Here is a 25,196-nt window from a genome sequence, read left to right as displayed (position 1 = left end):
ACCTCTCAATAAGGTTCCTCACTAGGCACTGTACTTGAATCTATTTTATTCAAGGGATCATCCGAGTTTTCCTCCCAGAGATAACTGATGAAGAAAGAGGCCTGACGCCCCCCAACCCACTGCCTCAATGATGAACTCTGAAGGGCCTTCCCTAGTCCACCAGATAATTTTCTGAAGGCCCCTCAGTTGCTACCTCTTTGTAGATTAACTCTTTTTTTTTTTGCTTTTTGGGTCACACCTGGCAATGCACAGGTGTTACTCCTGGCTCTGTGCTGAAGAATTACTCCTGGCGGTGCTCGGGGTACCATATGGGAAGCTGGAAATCAAACCCAGGTCGGCCATGTGCAAGGCAAATGCCCTACCCGCTGTGCTATTGCTCCAGCCCCTGTAGATTAACTCCTAACCACTCCAGCTTTTACTTCATTTCACTTCCTAAGAGACATCCCAATAGATCTTTTTTGTTTGTTTCTGGACCACACCCAGCAGTGCTCACTATTGAACCGCTCAGATAAGGGATGCTGGGGATCAAACCCGAGTCAGTTGCTGCAAGGCAAGTGCCTTACCTTGCTGTACTATCTCTCTGCCCCCTCTAGCCTTGTTTCTTAGAGTCTGTTTCCAGTGAACTCAACCTAAGACAAAGAATGAACCAAGTATAGAAAGGCTGAGTAACTTTCTCACCATACTGACAGGCAAACAATGTACTGGCTTTAAATGCACAGATAATGCAATGCTTCCATGAAATGAATTCTTAGAATCTAGAATCCATCAAGTGCAACCAACCTACCCTTTTCCAGTTGAGTCTGAAGCAGAGAACCAAAGTAATTTTCTCAGGGTATAACAAAGTGAATCAGGCTAAAAAAAATTATCAGACTCCACATTTTCTGTGGCCCAGTCAGCCAGATAACAACATTCTAGTGTTTAATCAGTTCTCTTGAAATTTCAAATAAACAGTTAAATTTTAAAAAAAGATTTGAGAAACTGGAGGAAAAAATGAAGCGATCTTTTAAGCCCATCCCCCATACACAACACTGCACAGTGACCTTCAGCTTAAGAAGCCACTGAACTTTCAGATGATTAAACAAAGGACTCAGATCTGAATCATAAACAGTAGTGTACTTTATTAAACAAAACAGTACCATACAGGCAAAACCGTATTTCAGTGGCAAAACACACATGTATGCGTACTCCCACATGTAGTACTGGTGCACATTTCAGACAGGAACATTAGATTCCAAGTTCACGATCAAACTAAACAGAACTCACAATACAATACACAATCTAAATTTTCTTTAATGTTGTGTAAGACTTAACAGTTGTGACAATATAACTTTTAAAATCTAATTCTCAATCCTTACTATGGAGTGAAGCCAAATAGCCTTCTAATCTGTGAAGTGGATGCCTTAATGGGGTCATTTATCAGTTGCTGAAACTGATGTTATTTGGTCTGGGTTGGACCAAAGACCTTGGTACCACCTAATATATGGTGGGAATTCTGAACTCAAATTTCATTTCTAGGTGCACCTGGATTGGTATGCATTTTGAACATCTGTAGCTTAACAGGGCTAATTAAATTGATATCACTCATTATTTGGAGGATAGGCCAAATGTTAGAATACTTTAAATCTTCACACCAGTACCCAATGACTTAATTTTGAATTTATGATAAGGTTAATTTTGTAATAGCATTCCTTTGGTAATCTTTAACTCCCATTCAATAAAAAAATAGACAGGAGATTATGTTAAAAGGCATTGAGGAAATGAAGATAACAAGAATAAGATTAAAATTTTAAGAATAGAAAAAGATAGGAAAAGCAGTATACTAGCTATAAAATAATTGTGCAACATTTACTATAGGGGCAACACAATGATTTCTCTCTCATAAAAGTAGAAAATAACTGATGCACAATGTCATGCAATAAAAAGATGAATTTGAATCTAGCTTATATATGTGCTGCACTATGTTCATCAAAATATCTTTTTAAAAAATTTGGCACACAAGAGTAAGGTTCAGCTATCCAGAAACTTGAGTTGAAATGTCTCGTTTATTATGTGGTTTATCAGTTAATACTGCATACCTTCACTGCATGCACAAGCCCCTTGAATCTTCTCAACTGCTTTTTTTGCTCACATTTGTGATTTTCCATATGTTTATATTTTAAAAAGCATTTTATGGTTGAGATCTTTGGAAGGAGTTTTTAAAAATCTGTTTTGAAAATGGTAAGGCCAAAAGTGGGCAATGTTCTCAGCCCAATTATTTCTAAAAGAGAGAACTTAGTCTTCATATATAAAATCATTCAATTTGATGTCTTCTATAAAATTTGGTAACTAAAACAAGTATTCTTATACTATAATGCTCTCATTTCCTTTAATATTTGGCCATCTTAACAAATAGCTATCAGAAATAAACTGGTTTTTTTAAGTACATATTTGAGAGAAACTGGCATGTTGCTATTTGCCCAGAGGTTGCCCTGTTGAAGATATATTTATGCTAACAAAATTTACCTAATTCTACTATAGTTATAGGGAAAAGAATAAAAAACATAAGTGCCACAATGGGGATTTCAAACAGCTAGAGGGTCTAAAAAAAGGGAAAAAAGGCAAAAATGCCCTGAAGTTGGCAGAAATGCCATCATTGATGCAAAATGATGTCTTGTCACCTTCCAAGAAAACAAGAAGGTGCCCACTGCAATTGGTCTCATTGTGGAGCTAGTCAGGCATTCAGGGAGACAGTCTTGCCACTACTTTACTTTGCTCACCTGGGGAACTACACAAGTCAATTTTTAAAAGAACATGAGCATTATCCTCTTCAGGAAGAGAAAAACACGGCACAAATTTTAGGATTGTGTAGAAACATTATATGAATTAGAAATGGTGAAAAAATATTTGAGGCAGGAGCCTGAAAGATGCACCCCTGCTCATCTACTACTTCTCATTCTCTTATTCAGTGCACACCAGCTTACTCCAGGAAGCTGACTCTCTAAAGCTCTGGACCATGACCTCACCATTTCACCACTTGTGGTTAAAGTAAGGAAAAAATATGAGATATTTCTGAAGAATACTTCAAATGTAACACCTTGAAATTAAGCGATTGAGAACATGGTTGGTTTCATTCTACCATGTAATGCTAGCTAGCCACACAGACTGCACAATGAAAATTGATACCACTGAAGCTGACAAAGTGATTCTTTGTGTTGTTTTTACGATCAGCACTACCAAACTAAACTGAAGGGTTACACTCTGTGACTTCGAAATTAGCCAATGTGACAATCATCAACATTTTGATTTTGATATAAAGAAAGAACAAGTAGAGAGCTGGACACTGTGAGCTCAGGATCGTGTTAGCAGCTTGGATTTGCTTAACACAATAAACAGGACCGTTACTGATGCAGAAAAGCCCATGATCTTCAAAAGGCCTGGAACTGATGGTAGATTTCTTTCCCAGAAGGTTCGAGTGATTTCAACAGATGGAACATCCTAGAGGAATGAACACAGACCATTAGCAGAAAACTTCAGCACTGACAAAAGACAATTAAAACTTCTCTGGACAATCAATGCATAAATAGACCCCAGAGAGTGCATCTTCACACGGACACATCAAAGGGTAGATGGAATGACACAAAGAAGAAGTTATACTTTCAGTTACTGGTCAATGGGGATGATTTTCCAACTTTACCTTTGATTCAGGTTCTTTGGCCCATATGTCTTTCATTGCCACCTTTCCAAAAGCATGTAAGACCTGAAAGAAGTGGTTATAGTATTATATTAGCAAGGAAGCTTTGTAATTGTGAGATTCAAGCCCATCTCTACAGCAAAGATGAACCGCATGAGAAGATTAAGGGGATAAGTAAATGTACAGATTAGTTAGTATGAAGATCTGGTTCCAGAATTGCTGTCAAGACTAAGTGAGAACGTAGAACTTCCTCCCTTACTTCTCGAGCTGCCCGTTCTCCAGCCTGTACCGCTCCTTCCATATAACCACTCCAGTGAGTTGCAGTCTCAGTGCCAGCAAAATAAATCTTGCCGACAGGTTGGCGAATCACCCTTCAAGGAAACATGAAGAACACATACAGTTACCTAGGAAGGTATTGATGGTAAATGAACTGGTAATTGCCTTTATTTGGTCAACAAAAGGGAAACTTAAGTGGCTTCAAAAATATCTAGTCAAGGGGCCTCAAAGATAGTACAGGAGTTAAGGTGCTTGCCTTGCCCAGATCAACTTGGGTTCAATCCCTAGCTCTGTATATCGTCCCGAGTACCATCAAGGGGGATCTCTGAGCACGAGCCAAGAAAAAGCCCCAATGGCCCCAGGTGCTTGTCTTGCATGGGTTGGACCTGGGTTCTATCCTGGGCATCCCACATGGTCCCCTGAGCACTACCGAGGGTAAATTCTTGTAGATCCAGGTATAAGGCCTGTGTACCACTGGGTGAAGCCCAAAAACTAAAAAGGAAAGAAAAAGCCCTGAACACAGACAGGAAGTGTGGTCGAAACCTCATCCTCCCAAATACCCAGTCAATGGAGAAAATCCCCTCATTTTCCCCCCAGGTCTACACTCAAGAATCTGAACTTTCAAGATGAAGACAATTAAACGTCAGATCCTCACTAATGGTGAAGCTGACCTTTTCCAAGACAGCCAAAATTAGAATGCAAGAACATGCTTAAATCTATACTCAGGTTTATTTACTCATATATTTTGTTTTTTTTGGGTCACATCTGGTGATGCTCAGGGGTTACTCCTGGCTCTGCACTCAGGGTGGTGCTTGGGGGACCATATGGGATGCTGGGGATTGAACCAAGGTTGCCTGCATACAAAGCAAATGCCCTACCCACTGTACTATCGCTCCACCCCCATACTCAGATTTACCATGTATTTTCTATTCGTGGTTCACTCTGCTCCCTACACTGTCTTTCCCAATGAGAGCATTCTTAATGAGACTGCATATGACTGCAGACTCTAGACTTGCAAGCACTGTGAAAAATATCAAGAGAAATCATAGTGGTGAGTGGCAAGACAGAGAGATCTATTGATTTCTGGTATGGGAAAAGGCTGAGGATTTTATGTCTGTCTCCTTAAAAATAACTTCTATAGGAGCCAAAGAGATAATCCAGCAGGCAGGGGGCTTGCCTTGTACACCCAAGAATGATCCCTGAGCTTAGAGCCAGGAGTAAGCCCTGAATACCACTGGGTGTGTGCTCCCCATCCCAATAACCTCTATATAATGAACTTCTGTGTATTGACCAGGAGAGTGTCTGAGGGCACGTGACATGGTCCTCCCCTTACAAAGAGGTTTTAAAAAGAAACCTGCATGGCTTGGGCTATAGATGCCTGTCCTATCTGTCCTACCATGTTGGCTTTGACTTTTACCTAGACTTTCATGGCATCTCCTGAGCATCCATTCCAAAGGCTTTTTACCTCAACCCACATCACTTTTTTTACCCATTCAGGAATCTCTGACTTCATCTACTCCTGTTCCCATCACTATCCTTTGGGCTTCCACTTTTACTCCAGAATTACTCAAGCTAATCAATCCTGATATCACAGAGTGTATTTGATTCAATTAAAGAAAATCAAACAGGGGTGGAGGGATAATACAGTGGGTCAGAGTTCTGGAGAACCAGAGTTATGGAGTGAACCTTATATTCTGGTCAGTTCACTTCCTAAGAGATATCCCCAATAAATCTCCTACCCTAGCCTTGTGTCTTTTCTTTATTGAAACAACCCTGGTTATTGACCAGGGTTTAACCCCCTGTCACCCTACATGGTCCCGAGTCTACCAGATCTGATCCCTAAGTGCAGAGCCAGGTGTAGCTCAAATACAAAAAGAGAATCAAACGGATGAACATGAAGCTTATGTAAAGAAAGGGTTAACAAACTTTTATTTCTTCTCTATGACAACCATGACCTTTAATTTTCTCTTCTCTAGAAATCTGATGAAGGTACAATGTCACTGTTGCCATAAAGCAATGCTTATGCTAAAAATGCCTCTTATTATCCCACATTGGTAAACCGGGTAGGACTATTCATGAATTATAGTTACCTGGCCAGAGGCTGTAACTTTGGACTTTCTTAAGTATGGTGCTGGCCCATACTTTCCATACAGACTGGTGCCTAGGAGTTCAAAGTTGTCCTGTGAGACTAAATGTCTAGCTGAATTCAAAAAGGTCCCCTTGTGGAATTCTTACATGTATCTTGACACCTGAACATCAGTGTTTGCTACTGTTCAGCAGGATGGCAGCTATTGTTCTATATACTGATATATACGCACCTATATAATAGAGAACCAGAAATACACAATCTAGAACATTAGAAATAAGAATATTAACTACTGGTTCTAAAATTCTAATCTCTTTTTAAAGTCTGACACTCATGTGCTTTAATAGCTGGTATTGTTGGTGTTGTATCTGAATAGTACCTTCCATATTGAGTCATAATGCCAGGTGGAAAGTAGGCAGTGTAGCAGCCTCCAGAGTACTGCTCCTCACACCAATTCATTTCTTCATAGTGTATTGGCTGCAGTTCAGTGCGGAGAAAATTACAAAGGAAATACAAAGCTTAAATGTTACCAGTCAACAATGAAGACTTATGTTTTACTTTAACAATAAAATGTAAATTAAAAAATGGTGACCTGATTTTTCTAACGCATTGCAAGAGAAAAATGACAACTGCAAGTTACGGATCACCTTATATGAAGTACCAAATGACAAAATATGATGACTACTGTTAGTAAGCAGAAACATAATGCATCCCAGTATCTGGAAGAGAGGATATCTCTACCTAGATCATGAAATCTTTATATCTAAGCCTACCAAATAAACCCATCAATAATCTGGTTCTGGAAAGGTCTACTTAAGTCTCTGGATTCTCTTAATCAGTGGTCTTCAACCACCAGTTCATCAGTTGATGTTGGTCTCCAGGCATAGAAAGTCTGAAAAATGCATGCAGCCAACCCAAGCCTGACCCCTGTTACCTCATATGTTTTCCCCAGGCTGCCAGGAGTAATCCCTAAGCATAGAGCCAGGAGTAAGCTCTGAGCACTGCTGGGAGTAGCCCCAAAGCAAAAACAAGCAAAAAGAAAAACGAAAAAAAGAAAGCCTAAAAATCACAGGCTTGGTAATAATTTCCAGTCTGCATATGCTGGGTTATGTGGGACAGGTACCAGTCAGCAGGTGTAAAAAAGGCTTCTAAAGAACACTGCTCTAAATAACAGATGTTCTTCCCTATCTATGGAAGCATTACCAGGGAGAAAAGAAAGTAGAAGACAAACAAGGTGTATGAAAAAGTTCTTTTCCCCCACAGAACAATTTCTCCTAGCTCAAGAATTAAATGACAGAAATCCTGCTAAAAGGGGAACAATTAAGATGAAAATTTTCTTAGGCCCGAGTAATAGTACAATGGGAAGGGTGCTTGCCTCACACATGGCCAACCCTGGATCGATCCTGGGCCCCCATAGAGTCCCCAGAGCTCCCCCAAGAATGACCCCTGAGCGCAGAGTCATGAGTAAGTCCTGAATACCTCTGGGTGTTACTCCAAAATAAAAAGATGAAAATGTATTCCCAAAGGATATGACAGAGGCTTCACTGATTTGCCCTAAAGTTATGCAACCTTATTATTTGAATAGTCCAGAGATAAGTCCCCAGCTGGGATATTTTTCAAAAAGAACTTTCATTCTCATAATCACTTTCAATGACTAAGAGCACTGAAATTCCTGAACAGCTGTACTTACCCTACAGATGGAATAATAAATCTGTATGGCTTTGGCCTTAGCAGAGAGACTAGATTGATTCTATTTTATTATGTAGGTGCGTTCATCAATAAATAATAACATATTTAGGAGGTCAGAACTTCTGTTCGAGAAACTGAGCTCAACCATCCAGAATTAATGACAGCAGTTCCAGGCTCTAATTACAACTGGTTACCAGTTATTTAGTGAACACTTATAACAAGGAACACAGATTAGAAATTGCAATGACCTGATAGCAGCTTTTAATGGCTTTTTGTGACTGCAAAAGTTAATCCTTCAATAAGCATATCCCTTTATACTCTCTCATAAGACTATTAGGAAACTATAATCTGCTTTGCTTTATACTTAGAGCAAATGACAGAACTTGTTAGGGATTAAGAGCTGGGTGTTTCTTACGTGTAAAGCTTCCTCGGATCCCAGTACTTTGGCGTAGAGTTCACAGATTTTCCTCTTTCTATAAGGAAGTAATAACTAGTTAGTGCAGAATAAATCCAATGAGTTTCAGAGCTCTTGCCGATTAACAAGATTAAAGAAAAATTTAAATCAATGGCCAATGGCCTTCTGTAAATACACAAAACAGTTCCATAAATCTTTATACTACAATTCTCTATGCCATGATACAATAAACTGATTTGATGATTCCACAGAATTTTTCTTCATTTTTTATATTTTATTTTTATGATTGCACCTAATATTTGAGAGCAAAATCAGAAAAAAAGAAATTAAATTCAGTTTTAAGAACTGATTCTATCTAGGCAGTCACTTAACCAGAATATAAAAAATTCCAGGAAAATCCCTTTGATAATTCTACAGTACATATGATGGTATCTTTTAACTATTTGATATTTGTTTTTTAAATCTACAAACATAGGAAGTTTATTTAATCTTTTAAGCACAACATAAAATATACTGTATCGGGGAGGCTTATGGTCATCCTGTCACTTGACAGAATAATTTAGGAATACAATTTTCAAAGAGTATCTGGGCATGATATGCAATTTGATATTACCTAAAGCACAACCTTTAATTACCATCTTAATCTGATATGTAAATAAGTGGTTTTCAACCTTTCTCACCTGTGAGCCTGCAACAGTCTGGATCAGTGGCTGAAAACTACTAACATATACTACTAGTCCAGAACATGGAACACATTATATCTTAACAATAAATAGCTTGGAGTCGGGGAGATAGCATGCACTCAAACATGTGAAATTACATTCAAGCTGGTATTTAGTCTACTATTAATAAGTAGGGAAAGCAGAAAATTCAAGAGAATTTCAATCTTAGTGAGGCATAGTAAAAATGCATGTTACTCTTGGAATTTTCATAATTTTTTCCTGTAAGTTGTGGGACATTGGACTAATCATTCCTCAACAGCTGCACACCCAAAGTTGTCTTTACAGATTGCAAAGTCATCTTTACAAACTAAGTGGGTAGATATTAAAAGAATTCCCTTTCATAAATCAAGCTGCACAGTGATTCAAATACACAATTCTGTGTGCAAACATATGTCATTCTGTAGCTTTTCCCTGAAATCCAGTCATCAGTGCAACTCTCAAGTAAGGGTTTCTAGTGGATTTACTGCTTTATTTTAAAATTAAATTTGGAGAGAAATATTTGTGTGAATAATGGTCCTCTTTGAAAGCTAATAAAGAAAAGGAAACCTAGAACTTCTTAGCTCTGGAACAGACAGGTGATTATTTCTGGTATGATTTTACCAAACAAAAGATTCTAAGGTAAAACCAAACAAATACAACTAAGCAGAAAGATAAAAAGGAAGATAAAATAAGACTGTCCTAAAATAACTCATTTTATAATCGCAAGCCACTGGAAAAGGAGTATCAACTATAGAGGGAATACTTTTATGTATGTAAGATTTCCATACTTGTCAGAAAACCTTGTAAAAATGCTACCAACATTGTAAGGTGACCAGAACTCATTCTCTAAGTCTTTTTCTGATGATTTTTCATCATCTATCTTGTGTGGAAACTATTTTTTAACCATTGTAAAATGTACACAAACGTACCAAATTAAATTAGTATGCTACTGGCAACAACTGTGTCAAAGGATTGCAGCAAAAAGTTAAAGGTTAATTCACTAGGATTTAGGGTTTTCCTAAAGCTGCTAATGCTACCACAATATAAAGTTAACCTTTAATATGTTTTATATGTAAATCCCTACCTTATTTCCTTATGAAGTTTACCAAGCTGTCAGCATTGCGATACAGCACAACACAAAGTTAACCTTTTATATGTTTTAGATGTAAATTCCTACCTTATTTCCTTATGAAGTTTAGCAAGCTTATCAGCTTTGCGAGAAAGGATGAAGCTGGAAAAAGAGGATACATATGAACAATTAACTTCAGGGGTTAAGAACTGTTTCTTTTTGAAGTGTTCTTGGCTCTGCCTAGAGCATTTAAGGAGCTTTCCCACATCCTCTCATCATTTTCCACTACCAGAGCAAACCCCATGCTCTTTTTAATCTGCCTCTGCGTCCCATACCCCTACAACGCTGTTAACTCTTAAATAATACATTATCTCCTGTTCAGTATTTTACCCCACAAATTTAGCACAGTTTCTTGGCATATAGTAGGAAATCAATTACTAGATGAATTGATGTTGTATTAAGTTATTATACTGCTAATCATGGTTGCCTTGTACCAATACTTGATAAAAGCTGGAATAACAAATATAAATAAGTGCCTGTAGTGACTATCATAGTGAGTTATCGAGATCCTCCTTCAAGACTAAGCTGTGCCCTCTGTTCACAGCTAAGAACTTTCTTAGAAATTGCACATTACAGCAGAGAACTGCATGGTTCAAGTCTTCCCTACCTTCAGAATGACTGGTTCTGGGGTGCAGTGGAAATCTAGGAGAGTCCCCTCAGTTCAGTGTGGGATACTTCTGAAGCGTAGCTAGATCCAGACCTTCCTATGGAGTGACTAAGGCCAACATGGGACAACCTCTCTCTATGCCCGATCTTGATTTCTTTCCCTTCCCACAGGTAGTTATCTCCAGAGAACATCTGAAAAATCTCCTGTGCCCAAATTTCCATCTCTGAGGTGTCTTCATGGGAAACTGGTCTTATGGAATCCCAATATTTAGTAGCACTGTAGTCCCATTGTTCATCAATTTGCTCCAGTAACATCTCCATTGTGAGATTTGTTGCTACTGTTGTTGGCATATTGAATAAGCCAAGGGTAGCTTGCCAGGCTCTGCCGTGAGGGCAGGATACTCTCGGTAGCTTGGCCGGGCTCTCCGGGTCGGCTGCATGCAAGGCAAACACCCAACCCACTGTACAATCGCTCCAGCCCAGTATTCAGTAACTCAGTGAAACTTTACTGTAATCAAGCTGCTTCCTATTAATCAAGTGGATCCTATTTAGTGTGCCAATTACTAATCACATATATTTTAAAGAACAAAGTTGTGAAAAAATAAGATAGAAAGGAAGAAAAGTGTGATAAGGAGTCCTTAATCACACTATTTGAAAGACTTTTTAAAATCCAAATTAGTTAAATAACAATGGAAGTAATTTCTCTACTAAAAAGCATATTTTAAAAATCACTTCTTGGCTTCCATACCAGACAGACAGGTAGATCAGGACTGAAACTCGAGGGTTGAAATCAGACTTCATCCTCTCCCTCGTGCCCAAATTAAACTGTTTTATAGGCAATTCCTTTAGGGTTCTTATTGAAGATCATCTGGAGAAGCAACACTTTAGTGTTTATCCAGAGAATAGCAGCACTTCAAAAGAAGTTGTAGACTGCTAAAAGCAAGTAAAACTACTAAACTTTATGGATATGTTCATAATTTTGTTTGGTTTAATAATGAAGTTTTTGGTTTATGTTAAGAATTATTTGGAGCGGAGTGATAGCACAGTGGGTAGGGCATTTGCCTTGCATGCAGCGGACCTGGGTTCGATTCCCAGCATCCTATATGGTCCCCTGAGCACTGCCAGGGGTAATTAAAGCAGGAGTAACCCCTGTGCATCGCCAGGTGTGACCCAAAAACCAAAAAAAAGAACAAATTATTTTAAATATATGTCAGTGAAAATTATAAATTATAAAAAATATTTTAAACGAAAAGTAAAATAATTTAATTGGCAATCATTTTAGATTTGGGGGTACTTCCCACAATTCCACAACATTAATTTCAAAGGGATATTAGTGTTGGCTATTTCTATCCAATCTCAAGTTGTGAATGAAATAACCTCTTTGATCTAATTATCATTACAGGCAAATTATTCTTTAACTTTGCTTTCTTGAGGAAAAAACAAGCAAGCAAGCTTTGGGTCAATGACTTTACACTGCTCTATCTAAAGTACAATTCCTTTTGGTTCCAAAGGGCACTAGTTATGGCAGAGTGCTGAGATTACTACTCCTATCTTCAAGGATGCCCTTGCCCAGAACAAAGAGCAGGGTGGAGACAATCTATCTTGAAGGCAAGAACAGGGTGGGAACAATTATCCATATAAAACAGATCAAAATATCCATTTTAAGGAACTTTCTAAGTAACCCATTAACTTCTGGAAGGCACTTGCCATGTATGTTATAATAAATCTGCATAAAGTTCTGAAGAATGAGTAAATGCCACAGTACCTAACCCACGACATGGAGAACCAACTCTAGTCACCTGCCAAGTTATTTCTTCCATTCTCTCTTCAACATGTAAGTTTTATGGGAAAAATAAATAAATAATAATAAATTCAAATGATATCAATTTTGGGAAATAATTTCCCAGTAATTTTGTAGCACATACAAAACATTATAGAATCATTTTAATACAGGGAAACATGATTCATTTCCGTAATGTTATTTGTTACTGCGTGAACTCTGTTCTAAAACTACATGCTCAGGCAGCATCCACACAATTTAGTAAAAGCAGGGCTTACCCCATGATGGCAGGTATCGATCCATCTGGCTTTGTGTCATCAAGAGTTATTGCAATTGGAGCTTCTTCATCCTCAATAATCATGCACCCACAGAAATCTTAATAAGAATATCAATATAATAATAGACATTAGAAATTTAGGGAATGGGGAGAATTTGATGTATAATATTAAGAAGAAATCAAATCTTAAACTATCAGTCTTTGTGCCTCAACCTTAGAGGAATTAATTCATTTTAAATACAAACTGACTATTCAGGGATATCTGTTCACCCAGAGATACAAAAAAGGACCCATAATTGATGACCTTCATATAAAGGTCACATATGGCTAAAAGGGTAAAAAGGTCCTGGGGGTGAATGGGGGGCATTTTGGAGGCAGTTACTCCAATGGACACATGGAAGAAGTGACAGGAAAAAATTATTTGAGTGGAGAAGGCTGACCATCAGAAGTTACCATATTCATTTAGACCCTGACTAATTTAATCTGGATCAAACACTGATAATAGATCTTATATAAACATTTTACAGGGAGAAATTAATGTTGGCTAGTAAGCCTTATCTACTGAACAAGCCCAGAGACATGTGACTTCAAAGCAAGGTTCTTTTTATGGTGATAATGGTGGCCCCGCAACTAGTATAATTCTCTTCTTTCTCTCCCACTACCAGCACATGCTTTTGGTTAATTTTGTGTTCTTCAGGGGCTATTAAGGATAGAAAGATTGTGATTTTGATCCAGAACTCTTTTCAGTGCCTAGTATAAAGCTATAAAACAGTACAGCTTTTTCATTTTATGTAATTTAAACTGGAGTAACAGTACTCTACCTTTTCTTCTCCAAAAGGCATCCTTGTAGTACATCATGCACTTGATGATAGACCCCATTGGAAGACGCTGAATTAGCTGGTTTCTCTCTGGTGGAAGTGAGGGTTTGAAATGGATCTTGGCAGTCAAAGCTGGAGGGACTGCACTGATTACGTACTTGCACTAAAACACAAACATAAAAATAACAATTTAATTGTGAACTATAATCTTAAAGATGTGAAATATCTTTATTATTTTCAGTGATAGGAAAGTATAAGGTACAAAATGAGGCCTATATGAGGCAACACAATAGAACAAGGCAGATCAACCAAAGTGATAAGTTCAAAGGCTGGATAGGGAATAAATTCCAGTATTAACTATGCAATTGCTGGAGTAGATGATACAAAGCCAAATATTTACTATGTGCTTCATTTTGGGAGGGGAGAGCCTCTCAACTGGTGCTCAGTATCACTCTCTCTGATACTCAACTAAGCAGTCTACCAGTTAAAGAGAGGACCTGAAGATGCAGTGCTACTCAGGCCCTGTAGAAGCTGGGGTGTGTGAACCATGTGGCTCTGGGGATCAACCAGGTTTCGCCATATGCAAGTCATGTACCTTAACCCCCGCACTCTCTCTAGCACATGTGTGCTTCTTCTAACTGAATTGAATTACCTGGTACTGTTCATGATTCAGTGTCTCTACAACGATGATGTCACCCGACTGGTCAACATATGTGACAGGACTGTTCAATTTCACACTGTCCCCAAGCAGGGCCATTATTCGTTCACTCACTTGACCAGATCCTCCTACAAACTTCCGTTCCTATGAAAAAAACAGAAAGAAAAAGTCACTAAAGCCCAAGGAAGGAAAATCATATTGCTATTGACTAGAAAGACTCTCAGAATGTCTTGGGCCATAGCTCTGCTCTCTGTATACTTAATTGTTGGAGGAACTCATTAGGACAGAGACATAGTATACACCAAGGTACCTCAAACATCATGCTCTGCACAGCAGTGAAAAAGCAATTTTAGTCTACAAAAGCACAGATTCAGAAGAAATGAGTTCAAATTTGACAGTAATACAAATATATGCAAGTCTTTCAGCTAAAAATGCTCATAAGTACAATGCTTAGAGGGAGTTCTGGGAAAGGGAGGATCCTGTACTTCTCTTAACAGGTGCAGTTTCTCTTAATCAGTGAATTCATTCCCTTGAGCAGTCCCCAAAAGACCATGTTCATTCTGTTCCAAGGAAGTCTGCTACTCTCATCATAGAAACCTAAGAAAGTAAGTTTTCAATACAATGCATTTTGTAATTCTCAGGGAAACAGTTTTAGCCTATTGTAGAAAATTCTTTTAATTATTAGAAAGGAAAACATGTAAGGAAACTGAAGCACAGTCCAATATGGGACAATTAGGTATGTGAATCATGCTCTTCCAAGAAACCTTAAATAAAAACAGTGTCAGTGATTTTTGTGATTTAAAAAAAAAAACTGGACATGGGGGCTGGAGCCATAGCACAACAGGTAGGGCATTTGCCTTGCATGCGGCCAACCTGGGTTCGATTCCCAGCATCCCATATGGTCCCCAGAGCACTGCCAGGGGTGATTCCTGAGTGCAGAGCCATGAGTAACCCTGTGCACCAATGGGTGTGACCCAAAAAGCAAAAAAAAAACCAACAAAACTGGACATTATTCTAAGAAGACACCTAAATTCTTTGTAAAAGTATTCCCACAGTATGGGGCTCAAGAGATAGTAGAGTGGGTAGGGTGCTTGCCTTGCATGTGGCCAACCTGAACTTAATCCCTGGCACTCCATATGGTCCTCTGAGCCCTGCCAAGAGTGACCCCCAAGAGCATAGCCAGGAGTAAGCCCTGAGTGCCACCAGTTGTGACCCCCAAAAGAAGCCCCAAAAAAGTAATCACATGGTAGTTTAGACCTAAATTCATGAATCTGACTTTCCTTAAGAAACAGAACCCTTTTGGTTTATGAATGTGTTTCTCAAAGGTTTCTTAGACTCCTAGCATAGAGGAAAGACCACAAACATATTTCCATTAGGTGTCTAGTGTTTAGCCCTCAGTGTTTAGTACAGTTGAAATTTTTTTGGGGGGCACTTCTAGGTCAAAACCAGTTATGCTCATGATGTACACCTAGCTCAGTGCTTAGAGGCCATGTGGCACCAGAGATCAAACCTGTGGCTCCTGCTTGCAAAGCATGATCTTCACCACACTGAGTTATTTCCCTGGCTTAGTATTTGTTTCTTCATCATCATCATCATCATCATCATCATCATCATCATCATCATCATCATCATCATCCCGTTGATCATCAAATTTCTCAAGCGGTCTCAGTAGTGTCTCCATTCGTCCTAGCCCTGAGATTTTAGAAGCCTCTCTCTACTCGTTCTTCTCAACGATGCCGCACTGGAGGCTCTTTCAGAGTCAGGGGAATGAGTCCCAGCATTGTTACTGGTTTTGGCATATGAATACACCATGGGGAGTTTGCGAGGCTCTCCCATGTGGGCAGTATTTTATTATTATTATTATTATTATTATTATTATTATTATTATTATTATTATTTTATTTATTTATTTTTAATTTTGGGTCACACCCAGTGATGCACAGGGGTTACTCTTGGCTCTGCACTCAGGAATTACCCCTGGAGGTGTTCAGAAGACCATATGGGATGCTGGAAATCGAACCCAGGTCGGCCATGTGCAAGGCAAACACTCTCCCCACTGCGCTATCCACTTCACATATGGACCCTGTAAAAAGGGACTGGAAAATTAGGGAATTAGGATCTGTCTTTTCATTGGTTTTTGTGAGTTCAATCAATCAGAGTTTACTCACTATTAACCAAGCAATGCAAAATTTATTACTGAAAGAATAAAGAATAGTCACTACACTTTGTAATAATTAGCATAAAGAATACCAGAGACAGAATAAGCCCATAAATGCCTTATGGAGGCTTAGTATAGGGGGATATCATGGGGTTAGGATGCGTGTGCCCAACCCTGGTTCTATTCCTGGCACATCCAACACATCACTGGGTACAGCCCTAAAGGAAACCAAGTACTGCAGGATGTGGGCCTTGAGGCCCTGGAGCACTGCCAAGGTGATTCTGATAGTTCCAACTACCAAAGAGCCCAAGCACAACTGCTTCCTCGGGCCCTTAAATTGAATTACTGGCCCAGTTATCTTCATACAGCCAAGAAAGGTCCTCAGATACCCTGCGCACTACTTGGCAGAACCAGACATAAGTTTAAGTAAGGCTATTTTACAAGCACTAGAACTTTTATTATTATTATTTTTTAATTTTAAAGAACTGTGATTGACAAAGTTATTGACAGTTGAGTTACAGGCATATAATATTTTAAGACCAATCTCACCACCACTATCAACAATGACAGGCACATTACAAAGTTCAGTGTTTGCAGCTTAGATCTCATGTTTTCAGTGTTGCTGAACCTCAAGCACTAGAACTTCCTGAATAATAACTTATTTTAGAAACTCGGTTCCTCTATATAAATAGCCTAAAATTTTACCTTTCTCCAAAAGGGAAAAAATAGAATTCCCAAAAGCTAGTTAATTCAAAACAAAGCATTCTTTAGCTGTGAACTTATTTTTAGGCTGAAAGGGAAACAAGAATTTTTATCTTCAGAAATGTTTGTTGAGATCATTTCAAGCTGCTAATTATTCATGTTTCAGAATACAAAACAATTACTAAGACTTTGCTCTGAATAAGGGAGAAACACAAATACACTATGGTGTGAGCATGGGCCCTCCATACCTGGCCTCCGTTGGTAACTGAGAATATCCGAGTGGTGCCTCCGCACTGTTTCACATACCACAAGAACCACAAGGCAGAGACTTCGTGGGGCTCAGAAGTCACATTGATATTCACGAAGAGTGATGCAAACTGTCTAGCAGTCCTGGTCACAGAACAAGAGCAGAAGTCAGACTTAAATGCATCAGACATCAGGTTTTTAAAACACAATTTATTATGGTTAAAAGCATTCTTATTGGTTTTGAAAAAACACTGGTGGACTCAACAGCTTAAGAAAAGTGTTTAACTATTGGGTTGGGGGGAATAAGGGTTTCTCCTGCTTCTAAGGAACTGTGGGGTAACTCTAAATAATTTGGGGATAACTTCAATTATTATTATCCTGTCCCAACCACCAAATCACTGTGGATCATTCTTGGAAAATACCATATTACCATTTTAAAACTTATCCTGTCCAATCCTTCACTCACTGTGGCTTACTCCTAAATACTTCTAACCCACAGTACTCACTTTTTCTGTCTCCCGTAGTTTAGTCCTGGCACATAAATTATTTCACACTACGCATCCCTTCTTTATCTTCCATATTCACTACAGCTCATTTCTGGAAGATACCATCTGCCTATCCAGTCTACTTTAATATACTGTGGTCAATTCTTAGAACACAACATCGTATCCCCCCCCCCCCAGCTTTCCTGTCACTCAATCCACCATCTATGTGGTTCCTTCCTGGAAGACACTATTACTCCAGCCCCCCTACTTCTGCACATATACCATAGCTCCTGTGTATAATTCCTGGAAGATACTACCATTTCACCCACTGTATTGTCTCCTTCCTCCCAGTTCCCGTTATCCATCACCTAACTCCACCCTCAGTACCTAACTTCAGGAAAGTATAACCCTAAACACTATATACCTTTACTGTTTCCCACCCACCTCCCAACTACTGTAGAGAATTCCTGCAAGGTCCCATTCTCTATACCAATTTACCATTTTCTCTCATATTAGCCATGGTTATTTCCTGAAAGATAGCACACCTTTCTACTAGTCTCTCCCAATACACACATTGTGGCTTGTTCCTGGAAGATAAAACACTTCCTGTTTCCCACTATCATTTGCTGCATATAATACCCCCGCCACACATACACACACGCACACACACAAACACATGCAAATACACACATGTATACCACATACCAATTTTGTTTCTCACCACTTCTACTCACTGTGGTTTATTACTGGAAGATACACTATCTCTTACCTCCATAAAACCATTCTATTTTTTTCTCATTTATCTGTCACTTATTCCTAAAAGACAGTATCTCCTCACATAGCCATCCATCCTGACTACCCAGTTCACTGTGGCTCATTCCTGAACACAGCGACTCCACAAAAATCAACCCCTATTTTCTACCCACTTCTCCATTGAACTGGCTACTTTTTGGAAGAAAATACTGCCCCTACACCATCACAGACTCCTGTCTACCTCACCCTACCCACTGTGGTTCATTCTAGAACATTCCATCAACAATAATTCCTTTTTCCCTATCATCTGTTGCTCATTTCCAGACGGTACCATCCTGCAACACTTCCTATCTTACTTTTCTGTACACAATTTCTGGAAGATACCAACCTCCGCCTTCCAACTTTGAATTTTCCCATGCCCCAAACTCCCAACAATCCTGCCTTCTATCTGTTCCCCATCCACTGTAACTCCTTCCTGGGAGAAATCAAACCTCCCCTAAAGTATCTAAAATAACCTCAAAGTTGATAGGACAGAAAGTGTCAGAGGGAGAATAAAATGAAATTTCATATAGTTAAGTATACTTTGTCCAGCAGATTTTATCAATGAGATCCTTCATGGTCATCTTGTCCCATTCTTCTGCATTGGGGGCATCCCAAGGCGCATCAGCTGGAATCTGTAGTGAAAGAGTTGACATTCAGGTGTACTGATTACTGTTAACTGTCCTACCAAGAGGCTCTCAGGAGAAACTCTATAAACGAGTCTACATCCTCCTTTAGAATGTGTGTTTAGCACAGGATTTTATGTTTAAATATTGGTGGGAGTACGATGTTTAGTTCCTTAGATCCCATGCCTTAAGCTGTTGTAAAAACAATTTTAATAATAACATATAAATGTATGAATTAATATCCAATTGAAATGATGATAATTCAAAGCTAACACCCATTTTAAGTTCCTAGTTTTAAGTTTTATAATACTGATGTTATGGAGCCTCAGAACAAGTGAAAAAAGGAAAAAGTCAGAAGAGGCAAGCTCTCCTTTACTATCTAACGTAACAAATTATAAGACGAGGGCAACTCTAAATAAGGCATGTGAAAAAAATGTCCTATAAATGCTCAATGGCATGAAACTGTGAGCACACAGGCATTAACATCAGAGATATGTGTCTGAATCCTGATTCTTATGCTATGTGGTCTTGGGGAAAATTATCTAACTTTAAGGTAGTCATTTTCCTCATTTCTAAGTAGGAAGCACTACCAAATCAGCAGAGTTGTTGGCTACATTTGAAATTATAGACATCAATATCCAGAATTATGCTTCCTGTGTTGTGGAAGGATATCAAACAGTTGCTACCATTATTTCCATAATAGTTCATGTGCAAGATGAACACACTTTACCTTCTTCCCCATGTCATCCATTGTTCTCCACAGATTGTTATAATCCAGATACGCAAGAGGATTCCATACTGGAGGAAAGGCACCCCGAAATGGATAACTTTTTCCCTATAACATAAAAGTAAAGCATGATACCTTAAGTTAGGATGGTATTCTTAAAACCCCAAACAAGTCAACCTGAGAGCCATCTTCAAAGTATCTTCTACAATGTCAAAAGCATCTTCTATAATGTAGACAAATATATCTTATCTACAGAAATGCCAAATTATCAACAACATTAGCAAAATTTCCCTGGTATATTAGCACTTTAATGTATAATAAATAATAACTTTAAATTTATTTCTGCTTACACAGAAAAATAAATGAATAAAGGTATCTCATCCTAGTACCTATAGCTGATGCTACCATGAACTATGGTAGAGAGTTATTAGGTGAGGTAAGATATAGCAATGAACATTTCAAGATATACTCCCCAAACATTACAGTTTGTAAACCAATGCTATATCATGATAAGATTTTTATATTAGTCAAATTGTAAATAATAATGGTCAGGCTACATTATTCTTAGCTTCTAATTTTTACAGAATCTGTTTCAAAGGGTGTTCCCACTCAGATGTGAGTACTATGACAAAGAGTGTTCTTGAATTACATAAAGAACTGGAATAACAAAGCAAATATCCCAGTGTGTTTTAAGGTTCACATGTGCTAAATTAAGACAGGCTAGACTATAGACTATGCCCCAAGTCATAAAAACTTTTTTATTAATAGGGAATAATGGCTGTTTCCATTTTTGGTGACCTCAATCCTTTTCTGTTTTCTTAGTAATAGTAATACCCTACTTTCTTCCTGAGAAAATACCTTTTCTCCTTTGGGGATAGTTCCATACAGATAACTATCTTGTGTACCATTTTTTGTTTCAGAAGTCTATGTGTTTCTCTTCCCCAAGCACTACTTTCCCCCTAGCTCCTAGTGGAGTCGGCCATTAGCCTTCAGTCTTAACATACTATCAGACAACTGTGGGTCTGGAGTGGGTCACTCAAAGAGAGAAGAAAGTTAACTGGTTTCTCCATCCCTGTAGCAGCATGCTAAGCAGATGTTTCCTACTACAAAGATTTATGAGTGTGGCTACAAAGACTATAGCTGTCCGTCCTAGTCCTAACTTACCAGAACTTTCCCAATCTGTCCATTTTCTAGCTTCCAAATTTGTGGAATTTGGAAAAATTAGTGTTTTTTCACTAATACCTGCCTTTCAGTAAACCCTTTTCTCTTTAGCCTGGTTTAGTAACCACTCCTTGATATCAAGACTTCTATCATGAAAATGACTAATTTATGAGCCATTTTTTTGTACAATTCCATGACAGATTTTGTGCTGTGCAAATGCAGGGGAGGTGCTAGCTAAGGCGAAGACGTGAATTATGATAAAAAGAAAGCAAGTCCAGGTAGTCTAAAGTCAAACATACTTCCTTTTTTTCTTTAAAGAATAAAATATCTTACTTTCCATGCTAGAGACCCAAGTTTGATTCCTAGCATCTTCTACAGTCCCCGAGAATCCACTGAGCAAGGCCAGATGTATCTCTCAAACAAAATTTTGTTTGGGGAGGTCAAAAGATTATCAGCTAGTACACATTTTGCACTAGAGTATGATTCACTATTTTATGGCTCTTGCGCCACATTCTGGGGTTACTCCTGACTCACATTTCAGGGATCACTAATGGAAGTTCTCAAGGGGCAGTATGTGGTGCTGGGCATTGATCCAGGATGGGTCACATACAAAGCAAATGCCTTAACCCCTAAACTATTTCTCTGACCCAGAATCTGACCTTTTCAATCAAATAAAAATATATTTAATATTTACAGAAAGGTCATTGTGTGCAATGCACAGTATTAATAGGTATGTTTGCTTTTTGTATAGGATTAACAATCAACAATGTAGGGACACATAACAGATAAACATCTACATTCATGTGTGCACATGGAATGCATGCATACACACTTCAACTGAGTGAGAATATATGGTAGCCATTAAGAGAAAAAAGAGTAACATTTCCTTCATAGCAGTAGAAAATTTAACTATCTTTGGCCTATTATGTAATCAGCCTTCTTACTTGAAAAAGCTATGTTGTAATTCTGCAATATAACTTTCAAGACTCTTAATGCTTTATCACTACCACTTTCATGACATTTTTTTGATATTTCATGAATGAAAAAAATATGAAGGCTAGATATATTAGCAAGGAAACAGTAGACTGAAATTTCCTGCTCTCAAAGATTTGCTCACAAACATTGAGCTTCCTCACCTCCTACCTGGCAGATGGAATGTAAATAGGTTTGTTTCAAAGATATCTTAAACGCATCTAAATGAACATTAACTTTAAAATACATAAAATACAAATCTTGGGTCAGAGTGATAATACTGAGGTTAGGGGGCCTTGTCATGTACCCAGTTTGATTCCTAGCATCCCTTAGAGTCCCCGAGCACTGTCAGGACTGATTCCAAAGTGCAGAGTCAGGAATAACCACTGAGGTTGGAGGAGATGTGAGAGTTCAGGGGAGAGAAAAATCTAGTCTGGAAATCTTTTAAGAAAAGAGTTACGGATTATTATAAAAGATTATAAAGGTCCACCATGATGTTAGTTTTTATCCTTCTGCAGAGATGCCAAATTGATAAAGGAATTTCATTAATTTCATTTTCAGCAGTTTCTAGTCTTCAGTGCTTTCATTCCACCGACAAACAACATCTGGTAAGGAAATACATATATGTGGAATGGGAATCTCTTTCTCTCAAACCCCTGAAAGGTCTGCTTCTTAACAGGACAACTTAAGAAAACTTTTTGCAGATATGAAACACTACAGTAATAAAGTGAAAGGATCTGGAAATGATCTGGCAGAGAGAACTTCGTGTGAACCAGAACTTTTCTGTCTTAGACGTAATACTACGGTTTTCTCACAAAAGTCTGAGCAGTTTCTAAACCCTAAACTACTTCTTAACAAGAATGCCTTTATGACCCAAGAGTGAGACAGGAACTCAGAAAATCTTAAGTAAAGGACAAGTGCATTTTTTGTGCCTATAGCCTGAAACTTACTGCCCTTTCCGAATGGTCTTTAATCTCTAAAACAGTGTCTTTGACAGAATAGAAATTGTTTATATTCTACTTAGAACACAAGGTCCCTGGAATTGTGCCCAAAATATTTTAAGTTTCTCTGAGTAACTTTATCTATTTGACTGACCAATGTTCATAATAATGTTAGGAAAACAGTTTGTGATTCTCACATCATTTTTTTGTTATTGGTCCTATAAGATAAGCCAAGTTGATAGTGAGTAACTAGCATTTACTGCTGGCACACTGTAATGTTTCGTCCCTATGTACTTTAATAGTTTAGTTAAAAAGGAAGTTAGTGTTATTGAAGAGTATCATAGGTCACTGAGAAAGGCTGCCAAATACTTTTCTTTAATCATTTAAAAAATAAACAGACATCTTTTGTTCTGATTTTGGAACATGTCTGTCCAACTCTTATGAGTTCTTTGGTACATTTTTAATTCCACTAGAAGTCTGTAAGGAAACTATTTTGGTGATTTCTTTTCAAATAACTCAGTTCATAATAATGCATTAAATGGGCCAGGAAAATAGTTTAGAGGGCTGGTGAGCATGGTTTTCATGTGAGAACCCCAATTTCAATGCTAGTACTACATGATCCCCTAAGCATTGCTGGGAGCAACCTCTAAGCACTGAACAAAGTGTAGAACCTGAGCACCACCTAGTATGGCCCTCCTCACAGAATAATGCATTAAATTATAAATAATCTAGAGACGCCCATGAAATTAGATGACGGTATTGTGTTATATTAGTAGTTTAAAAATCACACCCCTTTACAAGGACACATATTCAAAGTCTCTTAAAATATATATATATGTATATATATGTATATATATATATATATATATTTCTACTTGACCTAAATAAAGCCTTCATAGTTGATGTGGGAACATCTTTCACATCCTATTATGTTTCCCTCAATTCTCAATCCAGTTTTCCTTTTTTTGCAAGTCCTCTCTCTCTCTCTCTCTCTCTCTCTCTCTCTCTCTCTCTCTCTCTCTCTCTCTCTCTCTCTCTCTCTCACACACACACACACACACACATATCTATCTTCTAGTTCCCTTGGGATTCAATCTTTCTCAGTTTCCTCTCCCCACTTTCTTCCTGGCAAACTCACCAGCATGCCGAGTTACTATTTATTTGCACAATGTTATGTTTGCATGTTTCATGTCTCTTTTCACTCTATTTTTGAGTACCAAATTATTATTTACAACCTCTCATAGAACTTCAGGGGCTGGCAGTACATTCCTAGGTGCTTGTTCATAACAATGTTTTGAACAGAGTTCTGAGAAATAGACAGTGAGGTGCCCTACAATGGTTATGGGTTCAGCCAAACAAATATTTGAGGTCCAGCAGGACCCTATTTTTTTCTAAGTCATATACCAGGATCATTAAGAATATGCTTTCAGTGAATACTGTTACTAGTTTTACAGTCTTGTCAAGCCATTTTACCAACTGAATGTCAGGTCTCCCCTCTGAAAAGGGGTGGGGTGCGTGGGTACGCTAAGCATGCCTGCCTACCAGAGTGTAAGGATGTAATGAGTGTATGCCTAAAAAGCACTTTATTTGTTCATTATGAGCCACTTCAAGAGAAATGAAAATTTCACAGCACTGAAATGTTAGGGATGAACAATTTTAAGCATGTATTTTCAGATTCAAAAATAGTCAACACATTTCTTTCATATCCCATTGGACTAGAGTGAATTTATAGGACTGCTTCATTAGTAGTTGAGTCCAAAGTATTTGGTCTCTCACCCTGCATTAAATGTGTTAACATACATAAAAATACTCCATAGGCTGGCCTCACGTTCCGGGGAAAGGTCAACTCAGAGAAGCGATCACCAACTACATTGTAGTCGAAGGCCATGTGGGGGAAGGGAGTTGCGGGCTGAATGAGGGCTAGAGACTGAGCACAGCGGCCACTCAACACCTTTATTGCAAACCACAACAGCTAATTAGAGAGAGAAAACAGAAGGGAATGCCTTGCCACAGTGGCAGGGTGGGGTGGGGGGGAGATGGGATTGGGGAGGGTGGGAGGGACACTGGGTTTACGGGTGGTGGAGAATGGGCACTGGTGAAGGGATGGGTTCCAAACTTTGTATGAGGGAAGTATAAGCACAAAAGTGTATAAATCTGTAACTGTACCCTCACGGTGATTCTCTAATTAAAAATAAATAAATTAAAAAAAAAAATAAAAAAAAAAAAAATAAAAATACTCCATAAATGCTAGCTGTTATTATTCTTACCATTATCATCACTA

At 38.3% G+C, this 25,196-nt stretch overlaps 1 protein-coding gene across 1 annotated transcript in view; it reads right to left on the bottom strand.

Moving 5' to 3' along the window:
* Window positions 1-1,094: 1,094 nt before the first annotated feature.
* The window catches only part of MAOA (monoamine oxidase A), a 45,195-nt gene continuing 21,093 nt past the window's right edge, over window positions 1,095-25,196 (bottom strand). Inside the window, exons 4-15 of the mRNA XM_004612942.2 lie at window positions 19,845-19,949; window positions 19,032-19,123; window positions 17,214-17,355; window positions 14,100-14,249; window positions 13,451-13,610; window positions 12,631-12,727; window positions 10,015-10,068; window positions 8,137-8,194; window positions 6,412-6,509; window positions 3,930-4,041; window positions 3,674-3,736; window positions 1,095-3,474 (exon numbers count right to left, since the gene is read on the bottom strand). Of these exons, the coding sequence (XP_004612999.2) occupies window positions 3,328-3,474; window positions 3,674-3,736; window positions 3,930-4,041; window positions 6,412-6,509; window positions 8,137-8,194; window positions 10,015-10,068; window positions 12,631-12,727; window positions 13,451-13,610; window positions 14,100-14,249; window positions 17,214-17,355; window positions 19,032-19,123; window positions 19,845-19,949 (1,278 nt within the window). The 3' untranslated portion in view covers window positions 1,095-3,327. The remainder of the gene's footprint in view (window positions 3,475-3,673; window positions 3,737-3,929; window positions 4,042-6,411; window positions 6,510-8,136; window positions 8,195-10,014; window positions 10,069-12,630; window positions 12,728-13,450; window positions 13,611-14,099; window positions 14,250-17,213; window positions 17,356-19,031; window positions 19,124-19,844; window positions 19,950-25,196) is intronic.

This window comes from Sorex araneus, chromosome X, assembly GCF_027595985.1.
Source record: "Sorex araneus isolate mSorAra2 chromosome X, mSorAra2.pri, whole genome shotgun sequence".
NCBI lineage: Eukaryota > Metazoa > Chordata > Mammalia > Eulipotyphla > Soricidae > Sorex > Sorex araneus.
This window is presented reverse-complemented; position numbering and strand designations above follow the sequence as displayed.